The 23,778-nt window shown below is 32.9% G+C and overlaps 1 protein-coding gene and 1 long non-coding RNA gene across 8 annotated transcripts in view; one reads left to right on the top strand and one right to left on the bottom strand.

Annotated features, from left to right (window-relative positions):
* The window catches only part of LOC147909995 (uncharacterized), a 200,825-nt gene that overhangs the window by 164,062 nt on the left and 12,985 nt on the right, over positions 1–23,778 (bottom strand). The gene's annotated exons all lie outside the window — the stretch shown is intronic.
* LOC105146424 (uncharacterized) lies at positions 18,511–23,447 on the top strand. Its single transcript, XM_011056655.2, has 2 exons — positions 18,511–21,914; positions 22,419–23,447. Exons 1-2 carry the CDS (start codon positions 21,662–21,664, stop codon positions 23,135–23,137), a joined length of 972 nt encoding a protein of 323 aa, XP_011054957.2. The 5' UTR covers positions 18,511–21,661; the 3' UTR covers positions 23,138–23,447.

Below are 23,778 nucleotides of genomic sequence, written 5' to 3'. Positions count from 1 at the left end.
ATTACAATTAAAATTAATAAATACGGTTCGATTAAAATTAATCAAATAGCATTTTAAAAAAGTACAATACAAACTTTAAAATAAAACTTCTTTTCTTATATATTAGTGTTGCTCGTGAAAAGCGCTGCTCGCTTTTTTGTAAATTATAACGTGAGTCACAAATAGGTAGAATAATCTCAATAATCTTGTTTCTGCTTAATCTTAATTCTGTCCAATCTTGACGTTGTCTTCTCTTTCTACGGCATTGATTCCAATAATTCTTCTTTTTGACAACAGTTTTGAAATCTTTGAAATACATCGAGAATTTATTTAAAAATTTCATGTAGGAAAAAAAATTTAATAATGGAGAATATTATGACAATAAAATAATAAAATGTATCGCATCATTTAATGAAGCTCTCTCCCTCTCTCCCTCTCTCTCTCTCTCTCTCTCCCTCCCTCTCCCACCTCCTCCTCTCCTCCTTCCCTCCCTTCTTCTCTCTTTCCCTCTCCCCCTCTCTTTCTTCTTTCTGTTTATATAACATTATTAAATGTACTAATATATTTAACATTGCTGAATTAAATGGTAGTATTTTCAGAGATTCCAACTTTGAAAACTCGAGCTTATTGTATAAAATTTATAATCAAACATATTAATGCTTGAAAATATACATAGAAATCAATAACATAGCGAATTGTAATGCACATTGAAGAAGAAATTGAATAGCTTTGAATACGTGTCCTCTATTTTCAAAAGAGAATTTATAATTATTTCTAGGCATTAGGAATTTATAATTATTTGTATCTTTTGATTCCTAAAAAAATAATATGCAACAAAATAAAAGAGCGTAACTGTATCGAAAAATTTACATATATCAAGTAGGAAAGAAACAGAGGAATTTACACACACTGTATAAAAATATAAAGAAATTCTTTGCATTTTTAATTTACATGCTATTAAAATAAAACTTCCTTTCTTACATATTAATATTATTGCATTTCTATTAATAAATTAATATTCACTTTAAATTAGTTAAGCATTAAAAAGATCACAGCTTAGTGATCATTATGGTCAGGATTTCCTGTTTCCTATTTCATGAGTTTCAAATTTTACGGTCCAATAAGATTCTTATTGTTTATTACGTCACTACAAAGACATTTATTTCCATACATATACTGATTATTGCGAAGAATATTATTAAGGTCTCGGTAGTCTGAAGGATTAGGACGCTTGCATAGATGCAAGAGATCCGAGTTCGACTCCCGACCGAGGTAATATTTTTCGCAATAAATATATTTATTTACAGATTTATATCATATTAAAATCTCTCTAATAGATGCCTATTGAGCATCAAAAATTTAATTGTAATATTATTTCAAGTCCGGAAAAATTTTAGCGCGTAGTTTAAACGATTATAATATGGTATATGTATGTGTATGTACAAATATGATATATGTATATATATGTACAAATACAGTATATACTAATTTACTTCAAATTAGTTCAGCATTAAAAAATCTCAGCTTAAACCGTTATAGCAAGGATTTCCCATTTTCCATTTGATGAGTTTTCTATTAATAATGTTACATCTGTTGTAAGAAATTGCATAAGAATATATTTGATAGTGGACGGCCCTTCCAAATATTTAGAATTTAATATATTCTTTCTACATTTAGACTAACAATTTTCTTCGTGTATGTGACATTCATATTATTTTTAAATTCATTTTTAGTTTAACAAACATGCTTTTTGTAATATAATTAACATGATTTTGTTCTTCTTGTATTAATGCTATTAAAATAACTTATTCATTTGACCGTTAGGCCGGTATCAGATTAGTAACGCATTGAAAATCGAGAGCGAAGACTAAAAAATTGAAATTTAATCAATCAAAACAAAAAGAACTAAAATTTCTTTGTTCTCATTCGTCAAATTTTAATCTTCATTCTTCAATCTCAATCTTCAACGCATAATCAGATTTCGATTTTATTGTTGCTGACTTACTTTTGCTTGACTTACTGGTTTAATAACTTTTCTATCTATTTGTGACTCAACGGGCCATTTAAAATTGTCTACAATTTACAAAGTCGCGAACGATGCTAATACGTAAGAAAAGAACTTTTCTATTATAGAGTTTGTATTGTATTTTTTTAATAGCCGTTCGATTAATATTAATCAAACCATATTTATTAATTTTAATTGTAATTTAAACATTGAAAATGACCCGATAGATGTTGAAACGTTTGTTTTGTATAATTTTTTTATTATACGTATAAATATATAATGTTTAACACCCAGCTTGGTTCGTAGCTCCTCTTTCTGCATTATTGATATAATTTATCCCTCACTTATGTGCTGTATATATAATTATCCATAATAAAAAGAAAAAATGAATCACATCGATTTCAAAAACCATCCCCCTAAATTTTATTCCCTAATACCATTATCAATCATGTTTCATATCATGATCTATAACAAAAAAACAATACTGATTATATTTATGTTAAATAAACAGTTTAATAAACAAATATAAAGTCTCTTTCTAATTATAACTTTTATCTCATTTTAAGTACAAATAATGTAGTATAGTGTGCAGCTACAAAAAATAAAAGTTTTTTGAATCGAACATCGTCCGAACAGAAAGGATCTCTTTTTGCTAACATAAATGAATGAGTGCCATATAGTGGTCAGTTTTTTCGGGTTCTTTCGTTTACCGAACACACAACGGATTCCAGTAAATATGATAGTTACTCACAATTATAGCAGAATCCCGTGAAAATAACAGCATACAAAAAGAACGCGAGCGATTTGTCGATAATGATGCATCAGTTTTCGTTTTATTTCGAGATCACTTCCATCTCATTCATATGTACCCTACATATATTCATATGTACCGTACGTTTCTATTCCATTAACTTGGATGAATTTTCACATGCCTTGTAGCAATATTCTTATTAAAAGAATCCTTTTCGTATATTTTTTTTAGCCAGCAAAGAAATTCAAAGGTATAATTAAGACGCAGATCTTTCGAGACAAAAGGCAAAAGAAATATAAGAAAGCGATCATCTTCGAAAAAACTGAATCGATAATCCATAATCTCGTTTTGAGCCAGAACTTTATTTCCATGACATAAAGATGAATCCGTATGTATAATGAATCTCATACCACAAAGATGAATCCGTATGTATATTGCGCTTGTATTTTATTAAAGATTCAGCGCACGAACACAATCTATGACGCGCATAAAGGAGCGCAGATATGCTGTACGGGAAAATTTACGTGTAACGTCGGTATCTTGCCCTATACGCCTCTCTATTCTCCTGGAGTAAAAGCCGCTCACCGCGCGTATAATTTCGGTATATTTATAGGATTAATGCTTCCATGAGCTCCTCCGTGTGCACGATACCCGTATAGATAGGTATTCGATAGATCGATTAGACCAGCTGGCATAGACACGCGCTGCTAAGCCGCTTACGTCGACCCCAAAAACTTTTGCGCTTTTTTGGAAATTCGCGCGCGTCTCATAATCCGACAGGCATAGGCATTAACGATAATTTCGAGGGAATGGAGTGATAATTGATTTCGAAGGGGATCGAGCAAAAGACACGCATGCGTGTAAAATGCAGCCAACTATGCCGCGTGTTTTTGCCACATGGAATTCCTGGTACGAAATTACGCCTCTCAATGAATCCTTTTGCATTGTTCGTGCTGCAATACGAAAAAGTGGAATAATAACGGATTTAGTAATACCGGATCAAACCGGCTATCCGCTTATCTTCACGATTTTTTGTATTATAATAAATTACAATATTAAAAGAAACATACGCGATAACTTTAAACATTGCAAGTGTTTGCTATCGGAATTTATTTTCACTTTATTGTGTTTCCTCTTGTAAAAAGATGATTTAATCTGTGTATATCTGCTTTTCATATACGCATTATAAAAAAAATAAGATATTTGAGTTTAAAATTATTAAGACACTCTTAAAATAAATGCTAATCGCTTAATAATATCATGAAAGTTTTACATATTTAATTTTATTTAGCGCTAAATACGATGAAAAATACTTACGTCTCAATGACATAAGACCATTTATCGACACGTTAATCAAATATTAAAATCAGATATGAAATTATAGCGTGCAATTACGTAAGTACCTTCAGTCATAATTGAAGCTCTTGTGTGATAACAATTACACCTACGCATTTTGTTCCAACAAAACAGACCGAATAATTTTAGCAACAAGCTATTCTTCCGTATTGACGCAAAAAGGACGTCGCATCTTAGACACTAGGGTTTAATTTAGCGTGCTTATACAAATGCAGATAACCGATATATTGATCTCAAGATGCAACCAATTAAATATTGATGTCTGAGCTTGCGATAAAGTGCGATAGGCCCGCACGCAGTATGCAAAGGACGAGTGTGCAAAGGACTAAATAATACGTTTCGCTATAATTCGTACACCCTCGCATTAAAAGTGATAGTATCATATTCGATCAAAATGAGCAAACTCATTACAAGTCGCTGATAATACATTCTCGCATGAATATCAAGCTAGGTAATTACGAGATATAATCGAACGCGTGGCCGATTACGTCAATCACACTATTCACTTTTTAAGTCCATTCGATTCAAAACGACGCCGATATAGAGATATCAAAATGTTAAAACGACCCAGTTCTCGATGTTTATAGTTGGACATTCGGACGAAAGAGGCGTAATTCTGAGTTATGCCGAGCATTTTACCGAAGATTACAAGTTACAAATGAGAGCCATATATCGAGGGATTACATCCCGCCGCTTGATGTGGTATTGAAAGAAGACCGGGCTTTGCCTGAGCAAACAAATCCTCGGCAATTCGTCGACCTTCAACTCGCAGTTTGGCACAGGCAAATCCCTAATAAAGAACGTCGATAATGCGCGAACCCACCGAGATGACATATGCTTGTAGTAATAATCGCGTAATTCATTGATCTGGTCGGAAATTACGCGCAAGGAATATGTTGCAACCTGGCTTCCTCAGACCTTTTCTAACTTTCTGATTGAATGAGAGAAAAGAACATCCTGAGAAAATACATGCTAACACATCTTATATACATATCCTCCTGCCAATATTAGAAATGCATGGTATTGACATCGACATCTCTCTTTATTTCGTCATTTTCGGCAAGCACAGTTTCAACTCTAACTGCGGTAGAAACGTCAATAAAATCTAATTATTGGGAAAACTGCTAAGCTTTCGGAGTTAATCCGATCAAAGGAACTGCTGGTATAATATAGTAAATAAACTTGTCTGTCCCTTCCGAATCCATGATATTATACGATTGTACATATGCAATTCAAAGATTAATAAATATTCAACAATATAAAAAAACCAATTAATCTCTAGATATTATTTTTTTCTTATCGCGTATCGAGAATTCTATCAATTTATATTTTCCGACGTGAAAATAAGAAAACTTCTCGGAATCTTGTAAATCAGAGATGAATATTTTTCTCTCGAGTTTGCATCGCAAAATTATCTATACAGAATGCACTAGGAACGCTCTTTCATCGTGATATAATTTATCGCGAAGTAAGCATTGCGTAACTAACACACCATAACTAAAGATAAGCCCCACTCGACACTCATCTCCACTCGAGCACAATATCGAGATGCTGCATCCGGAATAGCATCTCCTGTTCAGGTTTACGTTGGTAAAAGGGGCTCGAATATTGTCAACGTTACGGGCGATTCGACACGCGTTAACGGTGTCACCAGGGGAACACGTTAAGTACTTATGTACGGACCTACTACCCGTCGTTGTATCATTCAAATCGCGTAAATAAATCGCAACGTCGATCTAGCGCTTATAATCGAAATGTTTCATTTCGATTTTTCATGAAATTTCTCTTGCCCTTTGATTCGTGTTACTAAGTAATAAGTGATGTAGAAAAGCTACAGCAGATCTAAATTCTTCGAAAATGAAACACATATTCCCCCATTTTTCAATAATTTATGCATTATATCTCACTGTTCGAGACTCGATATTTATAATCTTCAAATAATTTACAATATAATAATGATTATACACTATAAATGATCCTCAGTGAGGAATACTCCGTCGATCAATATCGATATTACATTTTATTGGATCACATCGCTGACATAATGAGCAGATTGACTATGTAACCATTTATGTACAGTGTTATAATGGGACGTATGACTTGTCCGATTTCAATGACAACGCCGTCGTGTCCTCGAGGTTCGATGTAATACGTTAACAATGTCAGTTTCTGATAACGTAGCTTGTTGGGCGACATATTAAACGGACAGTAAATTCCGGACGAGCTCGCTCGCCGACAACAAGCAAGATATGTCTGTTCACATAATTGTACGATCGCTTGAAAAATTGCGGTGGGATCTAATCATCGGTGCGACACTCACCCCACGTACGTTTCATGCTAGCTTTCGACGTGATTAATCTTGATAGCAGAAAGACCAATCAGAGCAAACCGTAAATAGAGCAAAGTAATCACGTATATTGACTTTAATTTTTACGCTTCACTATTTGCGCGCACGATCTAATTCTCGTAAGTTCTTTTTCTGCTATCAAGATTTCAAAAAAGTTCATATTTGCTCGATGCCTCAACTTTAAATTATATTTCCTTCATTTATGTTTGCGTTCGCGTCGTTTTAAAATAATTTTAGAGATAAGTAAAATTTTTATTAATAATTTGTAATGTAAAATATTGTACAATATAAAAAACTAGCAATTAACTTTCTGAAAAAGAAAGTAGTAGAAAAATGCTCCTATAATTATATTATTGGTTGACCGACATCAGAAATGGCAAGTGAATACATTAGCATCGATTGTACATCTCTCGAAACTTTTAATTAACAGTTTCAAAGTTATACAAAAATTATAATATATTTTGTAAAATTTGATAAATTGTTAACATGAAGTCCACTCAAGAAGTATCAGATATTATACAATAATACATTATGCATTATACAATAAAATATGAATTTATTCAAAAATGTTTTTTTTTTTTCATTTATCTTTCTTAACCCTTAAGTAGATAGATGGCCATATCACCTCATGTATAATATTATAATTATTTTAAAAATATTTTTCCTTTTTTCTTAAAAAGAAAAAAAGTATTGCTCAGAAGTCTTAAAGTTCATTATTAGTATCACATTTAAAATTTATTTTATAATTTTTGTGTGTTATGTCTACAAATGCACCAAGTTCAGAGTTAACGATTTTTTTTTTATTAAGCATAATCGAATCGCGATAGAATGTACTAAGAATTTTGTTCTTTTCATAATTTTTTCATTCCTCAATCTCATAGAGTATAAATAAAGTAAATATAACCATATAAATACATACTATTACAAAATATAAAAAATAAAATTTTGGAGATATTCTGAGCACTTCACCTATCTACTAAAGATTAAAATGCTCCTAAACTATAAACACGTTTTTATTGTATCCGTATGATGTAGACGGTTATATCATTAAGAAAAATTATTCAGTGTCAATTGTGAACAAACCTCATGTTTTATGTTATTTTCTATAGATAATCACAATAAATAATCACAATATTTTTTTCATTTTAATTTTGATCTATTATGTATGCACACAAATAAAATACAATCTTTGTAGCAATTATTTCGTGTCGATATTTTAAAAACGCATATCCCTTAAAAATCCATAAATATACTATTCCTCTAGTGAAAAATAACTTCAATAACGAATTTAGAATTGCCAGGCATTTTACTAAAACTGGGAGTTGACTATTCACAATAGAAATTCACTTTGCAAACTATATCGAGCAGGGATTTGCAATATTGTGCGAAATAGATAGATAACTCTATGACAAAGCGTTCAATGCCCAACTAACAAATTCCGTCACGTTGCTATTTTACACCGCAGCCCGAAATAACACGATGTTTCGCTCGACTTAAAGCCGAGCGTTGATAACATGATATCAAATTCCCGAGGGTGCAGAGAACTCGCGATAACAAATTCGCGATAATTGGCGCATCGAATATTATTGCATAGCTACAGCGATAATAAAATAATAATGTTATACTAATTACATTACACAACTAATATTGTTACAATAATTTTCATATAATAATGGAGACTCAGTGGTTATGAAAACGCAATACAAGCGTGGTTTATGTTAACGAGTTCGCTAAGTATCCGTGATTAGCATAATTTTGCAATAAATCGAGGATCGCGAGAAATGGAAATTGCCAGCTTGATGAACAAGAGAGAGAGAGAGAGAGAGAGAGAGAGAGAGAGAGAGAGAGAGAGAGAGAGAGAGAAATTCCTGAAACAGAATGAATATGATCACACGGACCATTAGCCGTTTAAACGGCGCACGCGTTGTCTACATTGCATGGTATCCAGTTTTTGTTGGAAACCACCAGTGAATGTCACCGAATCTCTCCGGCTATTAATCGTCGGTCCTCGATGATTTGGAAAGATCTAACCAGCAGCGCGAGTCCTCCAGGCGCGAATGTCAGAATCAACGGACACCTGGTTCTTGATGCGTTCTGCGCGGTTTCCAGCGAGTTGGAAAATTGCCGTAAAATTGCCGCAGAAAGCGATATTTTATTCCTTTCAGTGACGACGACCGCCCCTATAGCGTCCTTCGGGGATGTTTATGGGATTTTATAGACTCGTGTCGCCCCCTTCCACGAGGACGCTGTCAGCCTCTTGAACACGCGAATAAGCGCGCACCTGGATGGAATGATAATGATTCCGCGCGAATCGAATTGTAGCCGATACATTCTTGGCATCTTGATGAATTTCAAGAACGTAAAGAAAAGCCTGGCAATAAGGATTAAGGACTTTAATACCTTTACGCGAAAAACTGAAGGTTGTTTGAAATGTATGTACGTATTTTGCAATGATAAAATAATTCTGTCATTAATTTGGAATAATATATTTCAAAATATTTTTTTCATTTTTAAAATATTCCATAAATTTAATAAATTCTATATTTCCCAATTTTACATTTTAAAGAGTTTAATGCATAAATATTTCATGGAATAAAATATACTAAATTTAAAAAAAGTAAATTTGCAATTAATAAAAATATCGATTATCGATATCGAGATACTTCTTTACGACATTATAATACAAGTAAAAAGTTTAGCGATGTTTAAATTTTTCTTTTCAATATTCCCCATTATTTTCTCCAGCTTGAATAATTTTTGTATTGTCACGAACAGTAAACGAGCACCGCACACAGTTGCTGCATGAAAATTATTACGCAAACATTCTTCGCTAGTCTGATTTAGTCGTTGCTGCTGAAAGGTAAACAGTGCTGACAAAAACAATGGTGCTATTCAACGCAAGCAGACAGCACATAGCAGTCTGCATTCTAATACACAGTTCTGTATTGCACATTAGCTTTTTGAAGAACATTTTCTTTTATTCCTGAGCAATAACAGATAAAATATATTTTTCTACACTCTCTTTTAATATGTATCTCTTCGTACGGATAAACAACTGATATAAAAGTTAAATGATAAAAAGTTAGAGTTTAAAAGTTAAATTTGTAATTAAAACAAATAATACGTACATGAAGCTGTATAAATACAAAGAGAAAGAAAGTTAATTAAAATAATGCTTACAACTTCACAGAAAATTTATAGTGCGATATAATAAAATGTTCTATCCTATTACATTTCATATCATATATTCGCAGGCAAAACGTATGATAGAAAAATAGCATTAAAGGAGAGAACAATATTTTTATCCTTTCATATTTAAAATTTATTTTATAATTTTTGTATGTTATTTCTACAATCAACAAAATGCATCGAGTTCAGAGTTAACGATTTTTTTTTATTACACAGCATAATCGAATCGCGATAGAGTGTACTGAGAATTTTGTTCTTTTCAAAGCACCTAGTCCTTTCAACGATAATGCAATTACCGCGAGACGACAATACGCCCGTTAGCGCAACGTGATGGCATATCCTTAATCAGGAGGCGTCTTTGGCAAAGTATTATCCTGGCACGCGTGCATTATGCGACGGCACGTGGTCGGAAGCGCAATAGCGTTATGGGCGTTGCTCGCAATGAAGTTAAATCGCAATTTTCGTCCATTGTCCAACGTAGACAGCAACGTAAAACGAGGTTTGATCGTCGACGGGAAAAACGGATGGAATAGTTTAACGAAGTTTTCGAGCAATCGTCCCAGAGAGAAGCTAACTTTAATGAGGTTTCTGAATTCACCCTTACTCCGAAGAGATTGCAAGATACTATTTTTTTCAATGCATGTTCTCCTTTACTTTCGAAAATTAAATAGTTTTTCAACATAATAATCAATTTATTCACTATATATCAAAATATTTTTCAAAATAAATTTAAAAAAATTTTTTTCATTAATCTTCTTCCCCTCTCTCTTTTTCTCCGTCTCTTGTTTAGTATTATTTTATTTAAACTACTCTACTCTACTGGAATGTTCTTGGACGTTCTTAGACTATTAACAATATCGTAGGATGAAAATTAAATTAATTTTTCATAACAATGTCAAATTCTTATTCCTTCTCTTTTCAATTAATCTTCATTATATAAATTGATGTTTAGAATATAAAAATAATTGATGCCGATGCAACCAACGACGGTTTTTTTATTAGTCCTTTCCCATGAACCACATGATGAATCTATAAAACATCCGTCGGAAAAGGGGATACGGGCGAAATTCGGAGCGGAAAAGATATCTCTGGCGTTGCTTCGTCATCCAAAGTTCATTTTTCGCGAAGCCACTTAGGAGAGAAACGAGGACTGGTGAGCTTTTAAGGGATTAGATCGCATCGTTAAGATGCGACCAATACGACAGAATATATACTTCTTTACTTTTTCTCGAATTTATAAAGTATAAAAGCTTCTTTAATTATTTCCGCTTTTTATGTCTTAATTATTTATTATGCTTTTTATGTCCATAAGGATTTACTAATAAGGATTTTCTAATAAATATATACTTTAAATAATAATTATAATAATAATTTAAATAATAAATATATAATAAAGTAATAGAAATATAAAAAATAGAAACTATGACATATTTTTCACTGTAGTTACACCTTTCACAATTTTTATATTTATTCCTTTTTTCTTATATCACATATTATTTTAAATATCTTGTAATGGAACAAATAAATCAAGGGCTTTATGAGCCTTACATTTTGCATCTAACACCGTCCTTCATGCTGAACTTTTATATGAAAGATAATAAGAACATTGTTTCGTAAACATTAATCAAACTTTGCTGTAATAATTAAGTGTGTGAAATAGGTACATGAAATATTCTCATGGTGAATCAAATTTCTAAAGAGAAACAATCCTAAGAATGATGTAGAATATCCTTGAATATTTTGTTGAGTATCTTGCTTAAAAACAACCAACGAACTAAATTCTCTTGTAGGCGCGCACGAAAGAACTTTTTCGCTATATATAATCCGCCGATGGCAGACGGTTAAAGAATAGAGAGAACTTAAGAAATCGTAGCACGCAATGTAATCCTTTTTCTTGGTTCGCAGAGAAGGTAACCATGTCTCTGTTTGAGCTTTATCTTTAAATTCTTTTTCGTGTAAAATGGATTTGCTGGATTTGCCATGTAACTTGCGTTATTTTTTTTTTACGCAATATATATTATATACGTCCAGAAAAGAACAGCATTGGAATTTTTAATTCAATAAAACTATCGATTATCGAGTTAAAGACATAAAAATTGAAAATAAGTTAATAGTTACGTAATTGCTAATTCAAATATTTCTTTAATTTTGATCAATTAAAAATTAATTATAAATTGTTCCACAAGAATTATTAATCTTCTGTCTATTCTTAAACATACACAGTAAAAACATTTTGTATTTGTAAAATCGGTCCTTGTTAAATTTTTTGTTTAAATTTCTCGTTAAAATTTTTGCGTATCCAAGTGTTAATTTAATATAATGATTGTGTTATTGAAACATTTTGTATTAAATTGATATTTAACATTTCTTAGTAAAAAGAACACAAGGATTTATGGATAAGTGAAAAAAAATACTATAAAAATAATATATTTTAAAATGTAAATTCTAAGATAAATAAATAAATAGTGTTAATTTAATATATTATAAATGTTAATTTTACTGAAAAAATATATTACATTTTTTGTGCTAATTTTTTACACAATGTTTCTGTTATTTCCTAACAAACTTATTAAATTAATACAAAAATTTGAGTATACCATTTAATAAGATACTCAGAACGTGTTAAACTTAACACAAATTTTCCAACTGTGTAAGAAAGTGAGAAAAATACAAAACATTCTGTATGCTAATTTATATTAAAATCAGAATTTGCATATTGCAACTATTTCTTTACGAGACAAGGTTCGATTCAATGACTATCTGAAGCGAATAGAAATCGACATGATGATTCGATTATTTCGGCGGTCCGTATTATCCTAACTAGTGGATGCTCTCGCGTAAAATGGATTAGCATAAATTCATTTGTTCCGTTATTTCTGAAAAAGAGATGCGCTTAGCTGTTTTCTCATCCGCGTCGATATATCTTTTGGACATCTTAACATTTGACGAACCAGTCATTACATCTCATGATACTCTCACCATAGATCCTGCTATGGGCCGATCATCATCCAATTCACGTTCGACAAACCGTGCGGTAATCACGAATGTTCAAAGGAAGACGCAAAAGAGAGTGAAACTGACTGCTGCTTTCACGTGGAATCCTCGGCGCGTGTCAAAACACAAATACTCAAATTCTAAAGAGTAAAGGTTTAAAAAAAAGTTACAAATGTAAAGCAAAAAAGGAAGATCTCATTTTAACAAAGAATATAAAAATAAATTAAAAGCAAAACAGTGAAAAGCTCACAATAAATAATCATACTTTAAATAAAATGTAAATAAAATATACAGAGCAATAAAAATATATTACAATTTCAAGATATTATAATATATATGTATAATAAATTTATAAATAAAAATATATTATAATTTTATAAAAAAGAAAGAGAATAAATAAGAGGAAAACTGAGGACTGAGAAATTATAGAAGAATAGAAAAAGGAAAAATGAATGACAGGCAAAATAACCAGAAAGGGGAAGGGGAAAGAGACGTCCCTCCTGCATGTGGAATAAAACACGCGTAATACGGGTGAAATTATCGAATAATCTACGCTAGAATGATCCTATCACCGCCGGACCGATCATTGTTGTCGACAATACAGCGCGAAACAATATTGTAACATCGCCGACAAAAGACTCGATACTCTTTCGCTTTTTAACCAAATATACATCTTTATAATATGAATATATCGCATTTGACGTGACCGACTAATTAGAGATATAAATGGAAATCAGAAAACCCACAGCAACATTCATTAGCGAAAATATCAGTTTCTATCGGCATTTAAATAGATCGAGTGAAATATCATATTTTTTACCTTTTACATATATAATACGTTTTTATATTGTGTACATATATTATTACAATTATCAAATAGAATTTGTGATTAAATAATATTGTCACATTACCTTTAAATAATTACTCTGCATGAAAATGAAAGTAACTCAATTCTTGTCCAGGATGGTGTCAAGGACTGAAACTATTAGGACCAAGAAGTTTCCTTATTAGAGAAACGTACTACAAGTTTCTGTGAGTACTAACGTTTAACTAGTATAGCCCCGAGATATCTCAATCTCCGAAATGTTACAAGTTTCTTCCCAACACGCAAGATTAAGAGAATAGAATAGAGTTATATTAAACTAATTTTTAGTAGATTTTCACATCACAGAAAAATTTACGTGATAAAAAAGAAATGTTAAAGGCAAGAGAAAAAAATTTTTTTTTCTCACTGTCGACTAATACTTATCGTCCTAATAATTATCTTATGGAAAAATAAAAATTCTCGTAAAAAAGAAAAAAAGAAAAAAAGAAAAAAAGAGAATATTTCTTGAAGAAAGTAAATAACTAACAATAAAGTGATTCAGATCCTTCAGAATATGACATCGAAATTCTGAAACAGTTAATTCTGCCTCAACATAACTGTAGAAGTTATCGAGCTGAAGAAACTTTCGACCTGTGTAGAAACTTCGAAATTGCTATTTATCCGTTTGGAATCCGCGCTGTATTCGACGAATCCTGGACGAATTACTTTCGTACGGAAACTTCCTACGTGACTTTCATTGCTGAGAGAAAGACGAAAAGAGAACGAATTTACTTGTTCTTTACAAAAATATTCTAACTAAAAAAATCACCAACAGTGACAATGTTAACTCCGAAGTCTTTGATAGAAATTTCATGTATTTTTTTATTTCAATTACTGGATAGTTATATATTAACTTTTGTTTAGAAACTAAGAAGTAAAATTACTTAGAATTCCAGTCAAGATGTAACGCTTTGTCTGCAATTGTACAGACAAAGCGTTACATAAAAGATATACAAAATCTGAATCCATTTACTCAACAAAAATAGAATAATAAATGGTCTACGTAATATTTTAACCCTTAATAATCTATTTATCTTGCAATAATTAGACAGATGTCTACATCAATAACACAATTTTTACCAGGAAAATTGCTTCAGTCATTGGATAAAACTCTATCAAGTTCTTGTCTATTTCCTACGTAATATTATTGCAACTAATGGGAATACAATAATATACTAGACGGTAACTGGATGGGAATCTAATTGCATTTCTACCAGGAGGTTTCAAACTACTCAAAGATATAAGTAAATTCTGATGTATGTGTATATATATTTATGTTAAGTAGTTTCAAACAATTACATTAAAAGAGACAAGACCGTGACTAATTCATTTGGAAACATTCCCTTTGCTCGTCAATTTGATTTCATTGAAAAACAAACGTCCTTAAAGTTCTACTTTTCCGAAAAGGGTTAAGTGGTCCTTTGCTATGGTGCATCGACGCAAATAAAGCAAATTGTCGCAGCTGATCTGCGCGCAGCGTCTTTGTGAATTGATCGACAATGTGGCGAAGGAGGATACGGTAGCCTAGTACTATACAGGATTTTTGCGAGTCTTCGCCCTTTCGACTATAGTCGAATTATTTGCCCGACGTGGCAGCAAAAGAAAATATCCGAAATCGTATTTGCCATTCCCATGATCATATCCATCGGCGCCGCTTTTTTTCTCTCTTTTCCCTTTCATAGATGACCAACGGCGTGGGTTGTTCAACTCGAATGGGATGCTCCTTTGTGAGCTCGTATTCTGAGCAAAGAATGCACGTTTTTTTTTCCGCCGGGTGAAATGAGCCGAAGTCTAATTTCCGAAGCTCTACCTCAGAGATCGAACGGGGATGGCGGTGGAAAGTAGGGAGATGATACTATCGACGGTGAAAGGAGTAAAGACTCCGAAGAAGCAGCGAGTTTGTCGAGAACATCAATCTGCCGAGTGTCCCCGTGTGTACATACTGGGAAAGAAAACCTGATTCCATCTTCTATGAATTTCAATCGAGATCGATGTTTTGGGAGGAGATATCGAAGAGCCTGGATTAAAATAGATCACGTACATGACAACGTAAGGGTTATTGTCTACTGTTTTCACGTTATACGCTTTATCACGTTTATCTCGTAGAATGTTCTATTTTGTGCCTTGTGGGGGTACTCGATCTTCTTTTTTGCTAACAGACGTTGGCATTAAGACCAGGTTAGCAACTATCAATGCGTAAAATCTTTCGCATCGATCTTAATCTGATATAAAGTTTGAACACAAATGTGACGTCATACTGGAGTCGGTGAAGCACAAACGCATTATTCAACCAAACAGTAAAGATTAAAAATTCGATTATCTGAGAAATAACAAAACAAAAAATTTTTGATCATATTATATATGCTTGAGTTGTTTATTGAATATTAATAGTTTTTATTTGCTTAATAAGAGAACATGAAATGTCATTTATTAATAAAAGAATATTAAACGTTATAGCATCAACAGATTAAAAACATGAACTCTTTTAATCTAGAAAAATGCAAATTTCGTGTCTATAGTTATACGAAAAATTCGATTTGTCAAGGCAGGAGGTTTGCGGATGACTTTTATTCGATTAGAAGCAAATATGAAAAGTTCGTAGCGGATCCTCTCACAATATACGACAGTTCGCCGGCAGAACTTTTAGCGTACTGCGTCGTGACTGATTGAAAAATGGCGACGTAAATATCTGAGTTGCCGGCTAAGATTGGTATCAAACATGAATTTTGTTCAGGCTTTAAACATGTAAATTATTCGTTCCAATCATAATTCAATATATTCGTTCTAATTTTTAACTATTATATACGAAGGAAAAAATAAAACATATTTTTTTATGAATAATTATAGTTTCAGATGCTCAAATATTTTTAGTCGATTTTATTGTCACAATATGATTTCGTCAAAGTAATTTTTCGAATGAAAAAGCACGGTTAAATATCTCACTGTAAAAGTGACAAGTCAGCCGCTGATATCAGAAAACGAGAGAAAGTAAGAATTATAAGGAAAAGCGAGAACTGTCGAAATGCGATTTACAGAAGTTGAAGATGGAAGTTCTCCTTTCCGACTCTCGTTAAGCCGTCAGTTCCAGACATATACAGTTAAAGTTTATGTTTGATTTTCGAGAAAAATACAATGTTCGTGTAATATGTTGATCTCGGAGTGTATTAAAAGAAGTTACTGCCCAAGCACAGAAGCACTTATCGAAACAATCGCGAAAAAGTCCTTTCGACTCTCGGCTTCATTTCGCGATTTTCTGGACATAAGGTACCGAGATATGTTTTCAAATATTTAGTTTGACTGCAGTCTCGAGCATTTCGTAAGACCTGCGCAGCGATATTGCTTCGCAGCAGGATACTTTGAAAGTTTCGAGGAATAAGTTCGCCCGGCTAAGCCGAATAGTATATGTAAGTATATGACAGCGATTATCCCGATATTCCAGAGATTTTCAATCGTGTTTAAATTCAATATCCTAAACCGATTTTCACGTCAATTTAGCATAAAGTAACGTAACGTATTACAGGGATATTATTAAAAATATGTTGACTATATATTTACAACGTTTTACATCGTGATATTACATCTGTGGATATTATGTTCTTACCTCAAATTAATAAACAGATTCTATCGTGACCATAGTAAACGATTATTACCGAGTTTCCCGATATAGTTCGCTTTGATTCAATTAGCTCTGAGTAGCGATCGATACTGGATTTGGAGTCGAGAGCATTTCGTACCAAGATCACTCGCTTGTAACGTTTAATTTCAACGTAGAGGTTTCTTATGAATAAAATTGACAAAAATAATTTTCTCTTTAAGATCATGCATATATCTTTTTCTCCCAGTGCATCTTCCATAAGAACACGTATAAACATATAATGTTCTTGTCTCTTATTATACACAATACATGAAATTTCAAAGATAACTTTCGTACTTAAATCTTAGAAATCCCTCATCCTTAATCTTTGAAAGAATAATGAATATGCCACTAAGATTCCACACTATTATTGTAACTCACCCTGAATAAAGTAACAAACTTTTACAAGAACCATATCGATACCCATACCGTTAATAAAATAATTAAAATCTTATGTTAAACTATACTGTCATCACTCCGTGATGCTGTGCTTTGCCATGGCTGTTACTGATTAAAAATTGCAACGCTTCGATGCTCTCGGCAGACACAAAACACACACACACACACACACACACACATTTGAAGGCATGCTCTCAAAACGGAAATTTTGGGTGCTTACGATCACGAAGATTGGACAACTAACGAAACTGTACGAGGGTAGTCACGCCCCGGATAAAAGGGAGCGACCAATAGGATAACTCCAGGTAGAGGGTTGTGGACGAAATTAAAATATCCTTCCTACGTAATGACGCTACAGATACGTCGCTAAGGATGTACATGAGTCCGCAGGACGAGGACTATATGGTTCTAGTCCGAATAGCTCCCTTTGCAATAGGAAGGGTGGTTTTCGACCCCTAGTCGAAGGGTTCAGCGGGCATCCCCTTGGAATCGCGGATACGGCGGACATATGCTAAGGCAAGGGAGAGAGAAGCGTTATTGTATTATTCACGACTCTCAGCCCTGTAAGATAACGTTACCGTGATTTTTAATAGGCGGATGCAAGGATGTGAGAGTGTGGGGGGGTGTGCCCCTTCATGTATACTTCGATAATGGGATTAGTCGTGTTGTTAGGGAGTTTAAAATCGTGGCTATGTTTTCTCAACTTCACCGGTGCGCTAAATAATATGGTATATTATCTGTCAATATCGAGACTTTCAACCCTTAGAGATTATCACGATCCAATGTAACTTAATCATTGATAATAATAAGGTATGTATAGATATTAAAATTCTAATAACTAATTAAGCTAATAAAATGTTAAACATTTTTACAGCAAAAGCGAAACTTCCTTCAAAGAACATTTTTTTCTATTTAACTGAATAGTTTATTATCATTTAATGGACGAGATTTCGTTTACTTATTTTTACGGCACAATTGCAAGCCAAATAATTCCGTAACTATCAATATTTAAGTATTGCAACAACTATTATTTCTTTCTCTTCTAGAGTATTTTACTAAAACGTGTTATCATTGTATCGTATTGCCTCAATTTTGTCCCAATCACGAAATGATCATCAGGTCGCGTTTCCCTTGACATAACAAATGCGTCGTCGCGCGCAATTAATTTTCGGGTATATCGACAGGTGCAGCCAGCATGGAATCGTTCGCACAAGAATACACTCGCGCAATGACGAGGCCGAAACTCTGATCGTGAAAGTGGATATTCGAAACGGTGTTTCATGTTAAACACTAATTTTCCGCTTTGTGAACGCATCACGGTTTCGTCTATTGCGCGACTCGCTCGATAAATTACAGGAACGGCTAATCAAGAAATTAGTCGCGTATATGGAAGTCAAACGAAATTATCATTATTACCTTTTCGACTTTCCGTTGATACGCTTCGCTGTACCGCGATGGCGATTTTCGGAAGCAATCTCAATACAAAATACGTTACGCGCAGATGCAATATGTTTCTACTTAAAATTCAGCTGCATATATTCTATGAATAATGATTACGTCTTCATTTACATGAATAAAAAAACTAATAAATAGTAAATACTCTACGACTATGAATTTTTTGTAAATCTTACATTTACAACTTATTTTTATATGTAAAGCAATCATTTTTTGGTTCATTTCATCGTTTAGTTCTCTTTTACAATTTAATTAAAATATATTCTACGATTAATATTGCAATAAAAAATAAACTTCTGCAATCTTGTGCAAGGACATTAAAATATCATTTTAAAGAAATAAGAAATACTACTCTTCAAGTAGGCAAAAGGTTTTCTGATGATGTTCGGTCAGTCAACATACTTTTATTTCAACTGCGAGATTTCATCAGCATGATACACTCGGAGATGCAAATTTTCATAAAAAGAAAGAAGAAAGGAGCAAGCAAAAATAAGACTAGAATCTCAGTTTCTAAAGCAGATCCGAGATTTGATTTGAACTTCCTCGCTGAATATCGACCCGCGGCGGGAAACGAATTTACGTTTTGCCTCTTCGGAGAGACACCGACGGAAAGCGGTCTCGTCTGTAAATCGACGCTCGTCACACCGGCGTAATTTCATTCCTATGAAACTGATCCATCCACGTAATAGAGGGCGATAATGTCAAAATTTATTTTCTTGCTAATCCTTTCAGAGATTGTGCGATTCGTGAATCAAATATTTAAAAAGAAAATACAGATTTATTTCGTTTTTTTACTTGAATACACATTCATTTAATCCGTTCATTCACTCCAAAAATGGCATAAATATAAAAAACGTAATTTTTGAATCATTATCATGAATGAATAAAGCAAAAACATTACCAATTATCAACTTTATCAATTATCAAAAGTAAACTAACTAAAAAAATTATCAAAATCATCACGACTTAAAAAGGATAGTTTCTAAGAGTATTAAACAAAAATGACAAAAATAACATTTGTTTACGTTAAGTCCTTTTTGTCAATATTATTTCATTAGTTAATAATTTTCTGTTAAGTTAAAAAATAATTTTCCCCTTTTCTGGAAAATTCAATTTTTTTAGTTTGTGTCACTTGTGCAGTAAGAGAGCAATACTCTCTAAAAACATGTTTACCTTAATGTTTACCTTCAATCATTTATCTATATAAATATGAAATCGCAAGTTTAAACGCATTAAGAACTATTTATTCAAACAAACTTTAGAATTTTAAAATAAAATAAAGAATTATTTAAAAAATGACAAGCTAAAATTAGAGATGTGCTATCCTTTTATTCTTCTTCTAAAATATTTCTTAAATGCATTGGCAGTTAAAGATTAGATTAGATATACAAATTTCATTACGTCCAATTTTTTTCTGGAATCCAATTAATTTCTGGAAATCTATTGTGGCGTCATTTACCTAATTTCGCGCCACCGGAGACTACTAATGACGCTTTCCACAAATCGATGTAGATACCAACGTCTTTAGCTACTCCTCCTATAAGCTTATCTTGATTGCCCGCGCAGATTCTTCAGCACGTTCCAAGGAAGCTCAGTTGATAAACGTTGACGAGGAGAAAAGGTGGAAAAAAGGAACCTTTCCACCCTTGTTCATAAAGAAAAATCACAGAAAAAAACGGAAAGATCTTTTATCTTCCATTGCTCTTGTCGAAACTGGATCGTATAAATTCAGGTCATTATTTAAACGACGGAGATTATATCAGCATTAAAACACATTATAATAAGATTCATTAATAGTAATTATAGTATCTCCGAACAGTATTTCGCGATAAAATGTTTTTTACAAAATATTTTTATAAATCATAAAATTAAAATTATAAACAAATAATTGTCTCTATTTCCTTGCGATAACTCGAGAGCTTTAAAGCTGACTTCAGAGTTAAGAATACTTTGAAACTTTTTATTAACTTATCAAGAAAGAAAGAGAAGATCTAATATCTACATTAGCTTATTCGATCGATTTAAATCATACTTTGAGTTCATCGGTCGTACTCCGGAATAACGACGGGCAGGGTATGGCGGGGTCGGGCGTCGATAATAATAGAAAGATGGTAAAGAGGCCGTATAAAATTTCCGGCGATATTAGCCACCCGTCGAATTAGCGCTGCAAGAAAATACCCTACTCACTGTCGTTCCCTGGGGAGGGCAGTTAGGGTGAACCCCGAATGGGGCACCCTCGTGGAGAAGAAGGGCGGGGCCCCGTATAAAGGGGCCCCGAATCAAAACCAACCCCTGGGTGGAGTTTGCACCCCGTATATATAACAAGACCAGGGTCCTCGAAATACAGAATTCAATGCACCTCCGTGCAGTTAGGATCTTCGAGTCTATATTTTTAACTTTGTTACAATTAAAAACATTAAAAGGTGCGAGTTTGAAAGCAGAAAAAGATAATCATCTTAAAAATAACCGAAAAGAGTAATCAGAAAGAGCAAAGAAAGAACGCAGTGATTTCAAAGTGGCATTCTTTGTACCGTTAAATTCAAAGTAAGAATTAAACAGAAAGTTAAGTGCGACGAGACAGGTCTCAATGATCATTGGATTACTTTGTGTCGCGTGTGAACTCCACGGCTTGGACACAACTTGAGCAGTTGTATTGATCTTCCGGGGGATTTTTCAAAGAAAAGAAAATGTCTCGAAGCTTCCTAGTGGATTCTTTAATCGGCAACAACTCGCCGCCGTCGTATCCGCTACCATATTATGGGAATCTGCCTAATTACATGTTCAGTTTTTTTAATGTGGGTTTGGGATACCAACCAATCAGACCAGTGCCCAGACCACCCACTATGCCTGTACCAATCACTCCACCGACGCTGGGTGTTATGCCGATACCTAGACAGAGTCCTCCATCACCTTTAAACAACTTGACAAGTAGACTACCAGGTAAATATATAGTTAATATTATTATCTTACTAATAAATCCATAATTATTTATTAATGATTCATAAAGATATAATTGCTTTCGTGATTACATGCAATGTTAATCGTTAACAATTAACATAATGAGTCTAAAATCGTATTTGATATTGTACCTCAAAAACCGATCTTCATTTAATTATACTTAATGCAATTATATGATATAAATATTATATAATAAATATCAAATGTATACCATTATTATATATTAAGTTATTATGTATTAATTATATATAATATAAGTTATATATAAAAATAATTAAAATTAGTAGATATTTTAAAATTTTTTATATTTATTCATTTTTAAGGTTTCTAAGATATCACTTTAACTATACATTTTCGTGATATTTTTCTAATCTCGCTAGAGACATATAATATGTAAAAGCAAGCATTTGGCAAGCTATTAAATTTCTTCTATCGCAATAACTACCTCTCGCAGCAACACCATTAACCTCTGACCTTTTTCCCCAGACGTTTCAACACCCAGCGAGTCTCCGTCCCGCAATAGTACCCCGACGCCTCCGCCAAAATCCCCGAGCTCCATTAGCAACAGCTCGAAGCGTATCCGAACCGCGTTCACTAGCACTCAGCTGTTGGAGTTGGAGCGCGAGTTTGCCTCGAACATGTACCTGTCACGACTACGTCGAATTGAGATCGCGACGAATTTGCGGCTATCGGAAAAACAGGTAAAGATATGGTTTCAGAATCGCCGTGTGAAATATAAGAAGGAAGATCTACCATCTGGCCAAAGTCAGAAATGCTGCTGCCTACGGACTTGTGGTAAACGCAAGGATAGTTGCAGAGAGGAATCGCCCGGCCGGAAGTGCGATCAAGATGAGGATGAAAAAAGATCGATAAAGAGCGAGAGTGATGATGGCAAATTCAGTCGTGGACTTGCCATAAGTGAGCGTCTTGAGAGATCGATCGCGAATGAAGACGTCGGTCCCGAAGAGAAGTTTGACTTCTCGAGAATAAACTCCGTACAGGAAGATCAGGTACTCGGATACGAAGCGCGGGATCTCTCTCGAGGTTGCAAGAGGAGTTTGGGGGCAAATGAAGAGAACGACAAGAGAAGGAAGATGGAGACGGTGGCAGATTATCAAACTCCGAATCCGGAGGCGATTACAACTCCAATGTTCAGAAGTATAACATGCACGAAGCATACTGTTGAGAGTATCGTTAACTCATAAATTTGAAAATCTACATAAATTTTCGAGGACTGTAAAGTAATGTAAAGTTCAAACTCTCACGATACCTTTACAAATTGAACAAGTAGATAAATAAACAGATAGCACTTTAAGAAAAGGACTGAGACAATGAAATTATATGCACTGAGATTATATACAAAATACATTCAACAAATTGTGAATATTGTAAATTAATTATAATACTTTGTAAGACTATATTGTAAATATATTTTTGTATGATTTATACAGAAAACCCCAAATTGTATATATTTTTAATATAAATTTAACTAAAATAAATATCACAATTATGAAATTGTGCCTTCATTAAAATCTTAAACTTCCTTTAAACAAATACAATATATTCATTTATTTTATGCTCAGAAAACATAAATTTTAAAATAGTTACACAATATATATAAAATTTTGACTTGTAAAAATTTCATTAAATTTTCATGAAAAGTATCCTCTTTTCGTAAAAAAAATCATATATATATATATATAAAACGACAAAAGATAAGAATTTTGGATAACAAAAGATTAATAATTTCTTATTACTGATATAAAATAATTAAAATAATATTTAATAAAAACAATTCTATGTTCAAAATGTATAATCATTTTCAATTAAATATATTTAGTTTTTT

The sequence above is a fragment of the Acromyrmex echinatior genome, chromosome 4 (assembly GCF_024713525.1).
Source record: "Acromyrmex echinatior isolate Ae372 chromosome 4, ASM2471352v2, whole genome shotgun sequence".
NCBI classification, from domain to species: domain Eukaryota; kingdom Metazoa; phylum Arthropoda; class Insecta; order Hymenoptera; family Formicidae; genus Acromyrmex; species Acromyrmex echinatior.
This window is presented reverse-complemented; position numbering and strand designations above follow the sequence as displayed.

What these genes read in the sequence shown, in the direction of transcription:
- LOC105146424 (XM_011056655.2), top strand. Translation starts at nt 21,662, where the DNA reads ATGTCTCGAAGCTTCCTAGTGGATTCTTTAATCGGCAACAACTCGCCG. An exon ending in CTTGACAAGTAGACTACCAG is followed by an intron (nt 21,915 to 22,418) that starts GTAAATATATAG and finishes CTTTTTCCCCAG; the next exon opens with ACGTTTCAACACCCAGCGAG.